This window comes from Lissotriton helveticus, chromosome 5_1 (genome assembly GCF_964261635.1).
Source record: "Lissotriton helveticus chromosome 5_1, aLisHel1.1, whole genome shotgun sequence".
Taxonomy (NCBI): domain Eukaryota; kingdom Metazoa; phylum Chordata; class Amphibia; order Caudata; family Salamandridae; genus Lissotriton; species Lissotriton helveticus.
This window is the reverse complement of record NC_136065.1, coordinates 1,096,049,736-1,096,063,533: the sequence shown is the minus strand read 5'-3', so window position 1 is coordinate 1,096,063,533 and position 13,798 is coordinate 1,096,049,736. Positions and strand designations below refer to the sequence as shown.

At 47.7% G+C, this 13,798-nt stretch overlaps 1 protein-coding gene across 4 annotated transcripts in view; it reads left to right on the top strand.

The window, feature by feature from the left end:
* SH3PXD2A (SH3 and PX domains 2A) overlaps positions 1-13,798 on the top strand; it is an 868,884-nt gene that overhangs the window by 118,757 nt on the left and 736,329 nt on the right. The window contains exon 1 of one of the 4 annotated variants that reach the window (XM_078643705.1): positions 13,571-13,776. The exons of the other annotated variants lie outside the window; for them this stretch is intronic. Within the exon in view, the coding sequence (XP_078499831.1) occupies positions 13,708-13,776 (69 nt within the window). The 5' untranslated portion in view covers positions 13,571-13,707. Of the gene's footprint in view, positions 1-13,570; positions 13,777-13,798 lie in introns of those variants that run through there. 4 annotated transcript variants of the gene reach the window in all.

The following is a 13,798-nucleotide window of genomic DNA, read 5'->3' as shown; positions in this document are numbered from 1 at the left end:
GGTGCCTGGCTGAGGTTTTGGCTGGGACGTGCCGCTCCTGCATGCTGGGCTCCTTTTTGGGCTCTGCTTCCTTGCTGGTTTCTCTTTGGGTCCTGGCGGGGTGTTCTGCGTTGGGGCCGCTTCCTGGTGGTTCCTTCTGGGCCTTCTCCTGCTGTTGGTTCTCATCCGGGCTTGTTTTCCCGGTGTTGTGGGCCTGTGTGGGGTTCTGTGGCTCCGGTTCTGCCGGCTTCTTGCTGGTTGTGTGTGGCCTCGGACTGTGCCTCCTGGGTTTTCGGACTGTGCGGTCCCTATTTGGCCTGCACTGGGGGTTTGTTGCTGCCCTTTTCCGGGTTCTTCCTGGTTCTGTGGTCCTGGCTCGCTCCTTCCTCCCTTGCTTCCCGGGCTTTGTTCCCGGTGTGGGTCTGTTTGGGTGCCCCTCCCTCTCTGGTTGGGATGCTGTTCTGGGGTGCTCGTGCCTGTGGTTTCCTGCTGCCTGGTCCTCTGCTCTCCTCCTGGGTTTGCTTGGCCTGCTGTTCCTCCTGCGTGGTCGGGTTGCTTGGCTCTGGTCCTGGCTTCCCGGTTCTGTTGGAGTTTGTTGGCCTCTTTTTTGCGGTTTGCTTGGCACCTCTCCCGCGTTGCTGGGTTGGGGCCTTGTGGTTTTGGTCTGGGTGCTGTGCTCCCTTGGTTTTATTTTTCCCGCTGCTCCTGCCCTTGCTGCTTGCCTGGTCTGGGCGTGGGGTTCCCGGGCGGTCCTGTGTCGTTTGGGCTCCTTCTTTGTGCTGCCCTCTGTGCCTCGTTGGGCGGCTGCTGGGGTTTCCCGATTGCTCTGTGCTCCCCTCCTGCCTTGTGTTCCCTCCCTTTGGGGTTGGGGTTTTCTGGACTTGTGGTCGGTTTCTCTGTTCCCATCCTGGTTGAGTTTTCTTTGTTGCTGGTTTCCGGTCTTGTTGGCCTCTCCTTGTTTGGTGGGCTTTCGGCTGGGTTCTGGGGTTCTCCCAGTCCCTGTCTTTTGGGTCGGGTTCTCGATCCTGTTCGGCTCCTGGGTGCTTGTTGCTTCCTGGGCCTCCTCGGCCGGGTTTCCTCCTCGGGTCTCTTGGCCTCTAGTCCTTTCTTTTTGGGAGTTTGGCCGTGATTCTGGCCTGTGCTTCTCCTTCCTTTTTGGGCTGGGTGCTTGTGCCTGCGGTCTGTTGGCCGTTTCTTTCTTTGGCTTTCTTCCGGGTTGTCTCGTCTCCCTGGTGGGTCTGCATGGCCCTGTGTGCCTTCCTGCTGGTTCTGGCCTTGGCGGTCTTCTACTGTGGGTTGTTTTGGCTGGTCTTGGTGTCCTGGTCTGGGTTCCGGTTGCCGGTTTCTCGGGTTGGCGGCCTCCTTTCTTTAGAGCCCTGGCCTTTTTTCTTTCTCTCCGGTCCTTGTCCCTGCTGTCCTGTTCTGGGTTGAGGGCCGGCTGTTTCCTGCGGTCTTCCTTTCCGCCTTCTCGGTGCTCCCTTGGGTGGCTACTTTTGTTGTGGTTTCCTGGGTGTGCTTGTGCGTGCGGAAGGCCGGGTTTTCTGCTTTGGTATTCTCCGCTTGTAAGTATGAAGGTGTCGAGGACGGAGGGACCTGGGGGTAATGTCCTATTACGTATGGTAATCTTCATTACTCCGGGTCCCGTAGTCCTCGACACCTTCATACGCCCCTCCCTCCCTCCCGGGCGGCTGGCCTTCCTGTCTGGGCTTGTTAGTACAGGAGGGCTGCTGGGTAAGTACTGCTTATGTACTCCCGGGGGAGGGGCAGTATTAGTATCCCAGCATTCCTCTTGGTTTTTTTTCTGTCGGGAGATGATCATCTCCACTTGTAAGTATGAAGGTGTCGAGGACTACGGGACCCGGAGTAATGAAGATTACCATACGTAATAGGACATTTCCAATGCAAATAGCTGAAACTCTCTCAAATGCGAGACCTATTGCATTCCAAATGCTTGACCCCCCCCCTTCTCTTGCAGTAAGTGAAACTCATTAAAGAAAATAGTGCTTACAGACTAAAGAAGAGTATTGTGTAACAACCGAACTGAAAGGGTCAGTCCTCATGGGAGGTTACAAATGAAGACAAGGCGGTACTAAGGAGGGACTAACACGCCTAATAACGAATCGGAAGCCACCATTTACGAAGAACAATGACAATTTGGGCGGGGCTTCAAGTACATACCAATACAGCATGGCTCTCAGAGCAGCACAAGCGATCCCCAGGCTCGACCTAAAAAACATTGAGGTTACCCACTTTCAGGTGTGCAGGCTGTGGCTCGTCACACTGACTTCCCTGTACGTGAACACTAGACAGCAGCCATCTTAGCATGGTGTTTGACACAGGGATCACTGAAGTGAAGTATTGAATCCTGGAATCAGTGTGCTGTAATAACAGGTGTGTTAGTGTAGCACTGAGCTAACAACATTATTGTGTCCCGTTATTAAGATTATGATATTGTTGCCGGGGTATCCTTAAATAACAAGCTGAACTTTTCTCGACGGTCACACAACACACATAACTGTAGAAAGAAACACAAATGGTAACCTAGGTCTCAGGCACACCCTAATAATAAAAGCTGTGTTATTGTTACTAATACTCGTTTGTTAAAGGGAAACCCTGTGCAATGTTATGCCTCTCTTGTCGGCATTCACTATGCAATATACATTCATATTGTGTTTTCTGTGAAATGAGTTCCTTCAACTTTAAAAACATTATCTATTAGCTAAACTCCACGACAGTGCCCCGTAGACCATGTCCATCACTCCTCCGGTCTATGCCACATGTCTCTACGGCTCTGTGGTCTCTTGTTGCATAACAGGGACCGCTGGCATTAAGCATGCCCACTCCCTTGCCCTGAGCTCAACGGAAGCCAAGGAAGATCAAAACGCGAGCTGGCAAGCAATGCCGCATGAGTAATGACAAGCTGCTTGTTTTCCCTTTCGCGATATAGACCAAACCTACAATACGTTCCTGCAGCAGGGCTAAAAATAAATGGCTCTTCACCAGGGCGTCATGTTACTTCTAATTGTCATGGTTGTACATACCTGCATTTATTGTCCTAGAGTCCACTCAATCGATATGTTGGAACTACATTAAATCCATTTATGCAACGCTGAACAATGCTATCTTTGCCTGTAATCGGGTATAGTGGCACTCAGATCACATAGGCTGCAGAGTGACACCAGGTGCCCTTTAACCCACCTGACTACTTCACTGAAAGTGACACAAAAGGAACTTTGAAGATAAAATGAAGAACCGTCGCACTCCCAATTGGTGAATACACTGTAATCAATAATTTCAAGAAATAAACTGCTTAGGTGCTTGTGAGTGCCACCTCCTGATCCCCTGAATTTAGAATAGTCACCGACTTTTTTTTGGTCACTACTAGCACTTAGCCTAATATCTGTTTTGCATTCATGAATGTTGGTTTATTGATGTCTCCCATAAGCGACCACCTACTTAAGTTAACAAAAAGCAAAATTTACCTTTACTTAAGTTGTTGAATAACAAGGTTTGCAAATGAAAATATAATATTAGCAAATACACACTAATGTAACCCTAACTGCACCCAGGGAGATTACTCGTGTTATTCATCACACTTTTCATCCCTTACCATGCTTCAACAATTTCTTGATAACCGAGAGCGATCCCTTGTGAGATGGTTCTCATTCGCCCTGCACCACTTTGTGCCGCCTTTCACTAGGTTCACACTACAAATATACCACAAAGATACATATTCTCGCCCAAAGTTTAATATCCTGAATGACTGCTTGCTGGGTGCTTGGTGATCTGCTGTATCCCTGTTTGATCTCAAATTTGCGTCCCTTTGGCAGCAATGTGAGTGACACCCGGAACTGGTCAAGGGACCTCAGGGAGCACTGAGCCTCAGAGGTCTGGGGTCTTCGATCGACCCCATTCACCTTTCGGTTGTATTCCCGCCTTGCGAGCTCTCCCACTTACTCCATTGGATAGCCCACTTCTTGACAGCCTCCACTGCCCAGGCAATAACAACAAAAAAAACAATGGCGGACTGCATGCCGGATAAAAAAAATGGTTCTTCGGAACTGTGAAGGCCCGCCTTCCTCCATCATGAGCAACTGTTTTCTGTAAACCCTTCCTTCTTTTAAGTATTGCCACATCATGCTAATAGATTAACTCCTGTGCCTTCCTTAGTTTCCAAAGATGCAGGAGCAGCAAGCTGCAGCCCACATGCGACCCCAATATGGTTCTCATATTCAGACCTCAACTATCCGAAGGCCCAGGGTTACCGCTCTATAAATACAGAGCACAAGCTGAGCTTTTGTGCTCAATATATAATCGCCTGCTTTCTTTACATTGAACATAGCTGATGTAGGAAATTCCCTCTGTGCCCACACAGCTCTGCACATATTTTAACTCGTGCTTATTTTGCCAAACACCATAAGTAACACTTTGGAAGTTTCTGTGGAGCTCTATCTTTCAGGGAAGTTGCTCGAATTTGATCCATGCAAAATAGTTATGTAAATTTAACGTGACTTTAAATCCTTTCCTATATTTTTTTTTTATTTGAAAAAACCCATACTCCAAAAGAATACACCTTATGATCCTTTTTCCGAAGAGTTTATCCTGAAATTGCATTGTTAAGCCCAACATTGAAAAAGTCGACGCTTGTTTTGACACCGCCACACTTGTTTAAAAGCTCCTATTAGTTTGTGGGTTAAGTGCAAATGCAAGAACTGTGAAACTATAAAACAGGCTTTGCAGATTTCATCAACAGCGATACCAAAGTGTTTTTTTTCGCAGGCACTCATGGCAGCGGTGGCTATGCTACGGCGGGGAGCATCACACCACGCCCCCCCCCCCCCCCCCTCCTCACGCCAGCCTCAAAACTTGTATAAAACGATAATGAACCAGGTTTATTATCGTTTTGTTTTTCAAATTCTATTAAGAGCCAGAGAGTTTTGGGGGTGGGGCCTTCGCTGAGGTATTGCAGCCACGTGAGGGCACTGCACTAAGTGTGCATGTGAGTTTGGCAGGCCGTATGACTGGCCAAACCCATATGCACACTAAGCTGTTTCCAACCCCAGCTGCATTGCTGGGTTGATGACAGCAAGCACAGGCTCCCATTGTCCCTGGGAGTGCAAATTCATGGCACTCAAACCAATCCAGATGCTGCTTTCAAGCATGAGAGCAGTGGCAGGATTGGCTGCAGGGGACACTGGGAGCCTGTGCTGGTGAGGACATGGAGCAGAAGACTGTCGGGCAGCAGACAAGTTCTTTTTTTCCCTCTTTTTAGGTCTCGCCTGTCGATGCGCATGCGCATCGAGCTTGCGAGCCTATTGCGGCTTAAACAACCTTTAACTAAGAAGCAAGGAATCGTGGCGATTCCTTGCAGTGCCCGTGACTTTTAAGCTCAATGCGCATGTGCATTGAGCTTAAAAGCGCGTGCACATCAGTTCCCTCAGCCGCAATCGCCGTCTGTTCCCTCAGCCGCATTCCTCCCGACACCTTTTGAAGTGAAGCTTAGCTTCACTTCAAAGGCCCCGGCTTTCACACCCACATGCCGCTCTCCCCGCTCCGCCCCCTCCCCTGCCCGCCGTGTGCATTTCTCCTCCACCCCCTCCCCACAGCAATGCCCTCCGTCTTGTTTGTTAATTTCCTCCAACTGCCCATCTCCTTTCAATACGTTTCCATTTAATCGCCTACCTCTCGATGTCCCTCATCCTCATCTCAACTCATCTATCACTCCAGCTATCTCCTCTTACACGTTATACGAATATCTCTCTTCACCTCCGTCCCACGATCTCTCATCTCTCTTCCTTTCACCCTCTAATCACGATCGTCTATTCTGTTGCTCTCCCCTCGCTAGCCCTCTCCCCCACCTATTAATCTTTTCTGTTTTCTACGCATTTTCACCCTCTTACGTCTTCCTTTTCTCCCTCGTGCTTCCTTCATCTTTCCTTCTCTAACCATTTTCCTTGTCCGCCTCCCGCCATCTCTATACACCTCTCCCCTTCTGTGACCGTCACTCTCCTTCCCTGCATCTCCGTCGCTCTAAGCACCCCTATATCTCAGCCCTCTTACCCCCGTCGCACCTATTTAATCTCTAACTTCTGTCATGTCTCCCCAGTACCCATCTACTCCTGTTGGGTCACCTCGTGCTCTTCTCCTCTGTCCCACATGTCCTTTCATTTTCCCTCTCGCAATCCCATTTTACAGCTGCTCTTCTGATGTGTTCTCTCCATTGCTGCATGTTTCCTCTTTCTACTTTTTCCTATTGTCTGTTTCCCTACCCTCGCTCTCCCCAGCCCCCGCCTCCATTTGTCTCCGCTCACTCTCTATCCATTTCTCTGCACGTTTCCATCTCCCGGTTAAATAATATTTTATTGGCAAGACAAATCAGCTAGACATTCACGGAAGAGAACAGGACAAGCTGCCAGCCCTCCAGCCCTCGACCCTGTTCAATATGCCCTGTTCAGTGACGAGGGAAGGCACATGCTGAGGTGCCATTTCTGACAGGGTGGATATAAGCCGTTCTGCAGGCCTGTGCGCGTTTCCCTCAGGGGAAAGAGTCCGAGTTTTTGTGCCGCGCTATGTTGCCGTTTGTGGGAGACGTTCGCTTGCTGTGGAGCACGATGCCATGGTGTAAATCTACATGATGTCACCCCGTCCTTCCGAATCCCCCCCCCTCACCAGTTTCTCACAACTCGGGGATAGTCGTAGAAATTGAGTTCAAGGGGTACCCCAGCCTGTCCCAGCCTCCCCCTGCAGGAGCCTGCGCTACGCCCCAGGCTCCATACGATTTTTTTGCTACTCGCAATCACTCACCCTCACCCTCACTCACCCTCACTCACCCTCACTCACCCTCACCCACACTCACCCTCACTCACCCTCAACGCCTCACCCTCACTCACTCTCAACCCCTCACCCTCACTCACCCTCAACACCTCACCCTCACCCTCGCTCACCCTCAACCGTTCACCCTCAACCCCTCACTCACCCTCACTCTCACTCACCCTCACTTACCCTCAACCCCTCTGCCTCACCCTCACTCACCCTCACTTACCCTCAACCCTTCAGCCTCACCCTCACTCACCCTCACTCACCCTCAACCCCTCACCCTCACTCACCCTCACCCTCACTCACCCTCAACCCCTCACACTCACTCACCCTCACCCTCACTCACCCTCAACTCCTCACCCTCACTCACCCTCAACACCTCACCCTCACTCACCCTCACCCTCACTCACCCTCACTCACCCTCACTCACACTCACTCACCCTCACTCACTCCACCCTCACTCACCCCCACCCTCACTCACACTCACTCACCCTCACTCACCCTCACTCACCCTCACCCTCACTCACCCACACTCACCCTCACTCACCCTCAACACCTCACCCTCACTCACCCTCAACCCCTCACCCTCACCCTCAATCAGCCTCAACCCCTTACCCTCAATCACCCTCACCCTCACTCAGCCTCAACCCCTCACCCTCACTCACCCTCAACCCCTCATCCTCACTCACCCTCAACCCCTCACCCTCACTCACCCTCAACCCCTCACTCACCCTCACTCAGCCTCACCCTCACTCACCCTCACTCACCCTCACTCACCCTCACTCACCCTCACTCACCCTCACTCACCCTCACTCACCCTCACTCACCCTCACTCACCCTCACCCACACTCACCCTCACTCACCCTCACTCACTCTCAACGCCTCACCCTCACTCACTCTCAACCCCTCACCCTCACTCACCCTCAACACCTCACCCTCACCCACCCTCAACCGTTCACCCTCAACCCCTCACTCACTCTCACTCACCCTCACTTACCCTCAACCCCTCAGCCTCACCTTCACTCACCCTCACTTACCCTCAACCCCTCAGCCTCACCCTCACTCACCCTCACCCTCACTCACCCTCAACCCCTCACCCTCACCCTCACCCTCACTCATCCTCACCCTCACTCACCCACAACCCCTCACACTCACTCACCCTCACTCACCCTCAACCCCTCACCCTCAACACCTCACCCTCATCCCCTCACCCTCACTCACCCTCACAACACATATTGTGTTACAATAGGTGTCACATTTGCGGAAGATAAAACTATCTAGAGATGTAGCATAACGACCAGAGCTGCCATATAAGTCACGTAAATACTAAACATGTTGCATTCCAAATGCTATAGGTGTCACATTTGCAAAAGTTATAACTATTGGCATTGTAAATGACAAAGCCATCAATATAGCAATTTTAACATCGCAAAAAAAAAAAAAATTATGTCATTTACAAGACCAATAACTACAACTTTTCTAATGCGATACTTATTGCATTCCAACACCACTCATCCACGCAACGCCACTCATCCACGCAACGCCACTCACACACGCAACGCCACTCACACACGCAACGCCACTCACACACGCAACGCCACTCACACACGCAACGCCACTCACGCACGCCACTCATCCACGCAATGCCACTCATCCACGCAACGCTACTCATCCACGCAACGCCACTCTTCCATTTGCAAAAAGAAAAATGTCTAACTATTCTATTGCGAGACCTATTGCATTTCCAATGCTTGTTTTATTTGTTGTTCATACCCTTACCTCCCTGCCGTCTGTCGTCAACCCCCATCTCCTCCCTGCCTGGTTACTCAGCCCGCAGACCAGCCGCTACTGTCCCAGGGAGACTCCTGCTCCCTGCAAGCAAGCTCTACAGTGAGCATCATGGAAGCAGAAGTGTTAATAACTTTCTTTGACTAAAATTATCGTCACTATCAGGGCCTTATTTAGAATTTGACGGGTGGGATAATCCATCATCCGCCATATTACACGATCCATAGGCTATAATCCACTTGTGATACGGTGAGTGGAAAATATGACCTGAGTTGCCAGCGGCCTGGTGCCAGGTGTAGTCTTCATTTTAGTTTTTGTAAGCCTGGTAACTAAGTGAAAGGTAGAGTAGCCAATCTTATGCGTAAGAGTCCCACAGTGTGCAAAGGCAGTAAGCTAGAAAGGCGCAGGGATATGGTGAACAGGAAAAACTCTCCGCCAGGCTGACCATGTACCTGAGGCTCCACAGCTGGAACTGACCTTTTAAACACTGGGGTCTAGGAAAGTCTTTGTACTCCTGGCTCCTTGTGACGTCACTGGTGCCCATGAGCTACGTCTGTTTCCAGTTGAGAACATCTGCATTTTGACAATTTTTTTTATTATTTTTTTAATTTTTTTTTTATTTAATGCGATTTTTATATAGCGCAAACTTTACCCGAAGGTGTCAGAGCGCTGTACATAAGAACCAGTTGCAAAACATAAGGACTTAGGATTACATGCGTTACATAAACGATACACACAGAAAAAAAATTGCAAATGTACAAGATGTAAAGTCACACAAAGAAGAGACTGGTGATTATAGTTATGTCTATATACATAGGGAATGGATATGAATGGATATACTCTAAGAGTCACATAGGAATAGTAGAGTACAAAGATCTACTGCATATACTAGTGATTAGAGTTATCTCTATATACAGAAAAGAAGAGTTCCATTAAGTGGGGAGGGACAGAGAAGGGCAGGAAAGTGAGACAAACGAGAGAGGGAAGCAGATAGCAATGAGTAAGACAGTGAGGAGTGTGTCAGAGGCAACAGGAGAGACAATAGAAAGGTCAAAAGGACAGAGGGGGAGGTCAGAGATTGCTAAAATGGCGGAGGAGAAAGGTAGAAGAAGAAGCGAGTCATAAAAAGAAAATGGTGGGGAGCACAAAGGTCCAAGTCCGAAAGTCCAGGAAGAGGGCTGACATAGGCAGCAAGTCCAGGGGGAGAAAGGCAGTCCGCAGCCTCATCGTTCATGAGGAGCTGGGGCGGAGGATTCCAATCCGGAGACCAGGGGGTCAAGGAAGAAAGACCACAGGCGCCAAGGCAGAACGGGAGGTAGCAAAGTCTAAAACAAAGTTTGAAGGGAAGGAGGGGCCTCTCACCAGAGCCCAGTTAAACACGATGTGGGTGGTGGCGTTGTGCGTGGGGGGTGAAGGCCGTGTTGACGCTGTTGGTGCGGTCGCGCTCCCGCAAGGGCAAGGAGCGAAGTTTGATCAAAAGAAGTACACAGTGGTGCAAATTGCATTATCTATGAAAGCATTTTCTATTTCCACATAACATCATGCGAGTGTGGCATTTGTATAGTGTGTGCACATTTGTGCCACTTGTATGTGTTATATTACGCTAGTGCCTTTTTGTAAGGCTGGTCTGTCAAACATTTGGCTTCTTAGAGCTGACAACCGATTGTGGGCGACTACGTTGTGCATCATTTTTTCTCATTGGAGATTAGCATGGACAAGGGACCAGTTGCCATGGGTAGAACTGAGCAGCTGGCCATATGTGAATCTTTAATGTTCTTTTTTGATCTATTTGTCTGAGTACCACGATCATCAAGATATGCTACTTAATCAAGAATGCATATGGCTTTACCCTGGATGGGCATACAATAGATTTATTGTAAAACTTTGGAGCGACGATTGCAGTACCTGTGTTAAATGACAAACACCTTTCTTCTGTCCCCAATCTGTGAGTTAAAATAGTTTAAAATGGTGAAAGAAACATCTGTGTGGTCTGTGTCACAGAATCCTAAATTAAAGGGGTGGTTTGGCTCGATTCACCTTAAAGTGGAGGTGCAATGCAGAAGGAGGACTCTTTTCAATCAATCAATCCGGATTTATAAAGTGCAGCTAATCACCCGCAAGGGTATCCAGGCGCTGTTTGTGATGATGAATGGTGCTCAGCTGTAATGACAGCTGAAAATGAGGCAAAAGGAGGTTCAAATATTAATTCTACATAAATTCAAAGGATGAGAGTGGCCATAGTGCCGGAGCCCTATGGATAACTGCCTACGCGTGTCTTCAGACCAGTTGATTATATGTCTGTGGTTCAGTCATTTCTATAATACTTCTTTTTGGAGGGAGTTCAATCATAACCCTTAAGAAGCAGAAGCTCTTCTGTGATGGCTCTAATCTTAGTGTGCAAGACACAGAAAAGCTGGATGTCTTCTCTGAAAGAGTATTGTACTGAAGAACTAGAAAGAAGTAGATTGCTTACTTTTTGGGACCTTCACAAACTTTATGTAAAAGGACAGAGATCCAAGGGATGAGCGGCAAGAATTACGCTGTTTCTCATAAAATATTTGATAAGAAATGTCATATTAACAGTGTTTTGTACAGGCTCAACGTGGCCTAGAAATGGGTCATCTGGGCGCTTGGGTGATAAGAGGAATAAAGAATAAATAAAATAACAGGCTTTCATGAATGACTTTTCCACTGGTTGGATTCTTTTCTGGGTATCTATTTGACAATTCTGTGTAGCGCATAATTTTGAAATGTATTCTGTGTTCCCCAAGATACCACAAAAGGACATTGAGGCTTGTCTAGTGTCAAGCATGTAGTCTTGAATGTTGATTCCATTTCACAAAGATGTCTCAAGGTCCTCTTGATCTCTAAATATTCTAGCTCATGTGTTTACCACCAGGGCAGGAAAGTCCTCCCCAGGAAATACAGGGCTGTTTCTTGTTGGAATCATGAGACCTGTGGTAGTGCTTAATTTGAGCCAGTGGTTTCCGGTGCTCGGCACCGGTACTTAATTGTCAACACTGGCACCTTTTGACAGTCTGCCACATGGTGGCGCTGTTTGTCTGATTTAGAGATGAGCACAACAATAGTTGTTTACTAATTTAATATATCTTTTTTTTTAATGGCTCTTACTTGCCGTCCAACCTATTCTTCTAGCTTTTGGGGCCTGAAATAGTTTGGATTGTCACACTTGTAGGAGTGTGATGATTAGTAGTTGTGTTGGTACACTAATTTGTAGTGCTAGCAAAGGCAATGTGTGGTGCAAGCTGCAGTAGGCTCCTGACGTGGACCCTGGCACATACGTTTTTTACGAATTCAGCACTGATTTTTGTGGTAAATTTTCCCTGATTAAGCACCTTACAAAATGCAAGTGTGTTTAAACAGGGAGAGTAATTTTGACTTTGTGGCCTCTAAGAACTCATTAGACGACTTTGCTTGAGTTGGGAAAGTAATTTTCATTCCAACCACAGTCTGTTTTGCGAATGGAATAATTAAAGGGTTGCTTCCAGGTCTAGTCTGAATGAAAACTGGAGCATGGCAAAAAAACCTACACGAGAACGTGTATAAGAAGCTTATACCAGGCAGTGGAAAAGCTTCTTTGATGCCCCCCCCTTTTTTTTTAAGTTTAGTCATAGAGTGTTTTTAAAACCTGTATTCAGCAGGTCTGATATAAATGGTGGAATTTAGCATTTGTGGCTGTTTTGTTGAGATAGTATTGAAGTATTACCCTAGTTCTCCAAACAACCCGAGAACTGAAATGCACAAGCTAGAAATCTTGATTATTCATGATGCTTACTGTGTGAATATTCTAAAATTGAAATATTGCAAATTTAGCCTGTTTGCCATTTTTGCTGTGTCGATTTGAAGACCGAGTCCACTTCCTGTACTGCAGTTTCTGAAATAGGTGTAATGTTTTTCAGGTGTGAGCTGGGCCCTGGCTTTCTCTTGAAGGGGTGGGATGATACCTACTTCTATTGGGCCGACCACGCCAAATTTGTTAAGCTCAAATGGTCTGAGTTGTATTGATTTTTCCAATTTTTAAGAGACCTGTAGCGATATTTATCACTAACGAGGCTTAGCAACAAATTTTTTAACGCTAAGCATCGCCGGAAATTATCGCAGAAATAACTTGCTATTAGCAAGGTTTATCTCAGAAGTGATAAAAATCCTTGCGCTAACTGCCAAATGAGAGATTATCGCTGGAAAACCAACGATAATCTCTCGAAGTTTGGCGTTAGCTTGATGATAGGGGCTCACAAACTTAGCCATGATATCCACCTTCCATAGGATATCATGGTAGGATATCATGGTTAAGTCAGGAAAATACCAGATGTTAAAAAAACAGCGCTAACCGCGGTTAGCGCTGCTTTTTTTATCACTAACAGGGTTAGCGAAATCCTTGATAATAGGAGAAATGTCGCTTAACAACATTTCTCCTATTATTTTTCTCTGGAATGCCCCCTTTGCATCTCATTGGAGATGCAAGGGGAAGCGTAGAGAAAAAGGGTGCTAACATGCGAATTTGCGTGTTAGCACCCTGTTGCTGATAGGGAGATCATTTTATCTCCGCTTTCTTGGCTTTTAAAGCCAAAAAAGCGGTGATAAATCCCTTGATAATATGACCCTGGTTATTTCTGTTTTGAAAATGTATAAGCAAGCCAATATTTACATTTTAACATGAAAGCAGCATGTGACAAGTTAGCGTGGGGTCAATGGCAGCAAACTGTGTAAAATATGTATGTGGTATATGTTCACATGATGTATGATTGTGTTTATACATAGTTGTAGAAGTATTTTTCTGAGGTTGAAGTGAAACTAAAACTGTATGTGAGAAGTGTGTACCTGGCAGAGTGTTACTCACTGGGCCAGGCACGCGCGTTCACCTGCCCTCGCTGCCTCAGCCTCCACATTAAACAAACAGGCCGGTTCTGAATCGAGGTGACGCCCAGTGAAATGCACATATTGCAGCTCGTAACTTGTTCAGACCTCATTAGTGCAGACGGGTGTTCCCGCCGCTGTGGTTGTCTGGTTCCCAGGTAGGCCCTGCCCGCGCGCCGGACTGGGGCTTTAACAAAGGCGCCCGCACAACAAGGTGAGCCCAGGCAGCTGAGGAGAGGAGAAGGAATGAACATGAGGTCCTGGAAGTTAAAGAAAAGACTAATGAAGCGAAAAAACCTCTTACAAAAGAGCAAGGTGAGTGGATGGAAGAACAGAT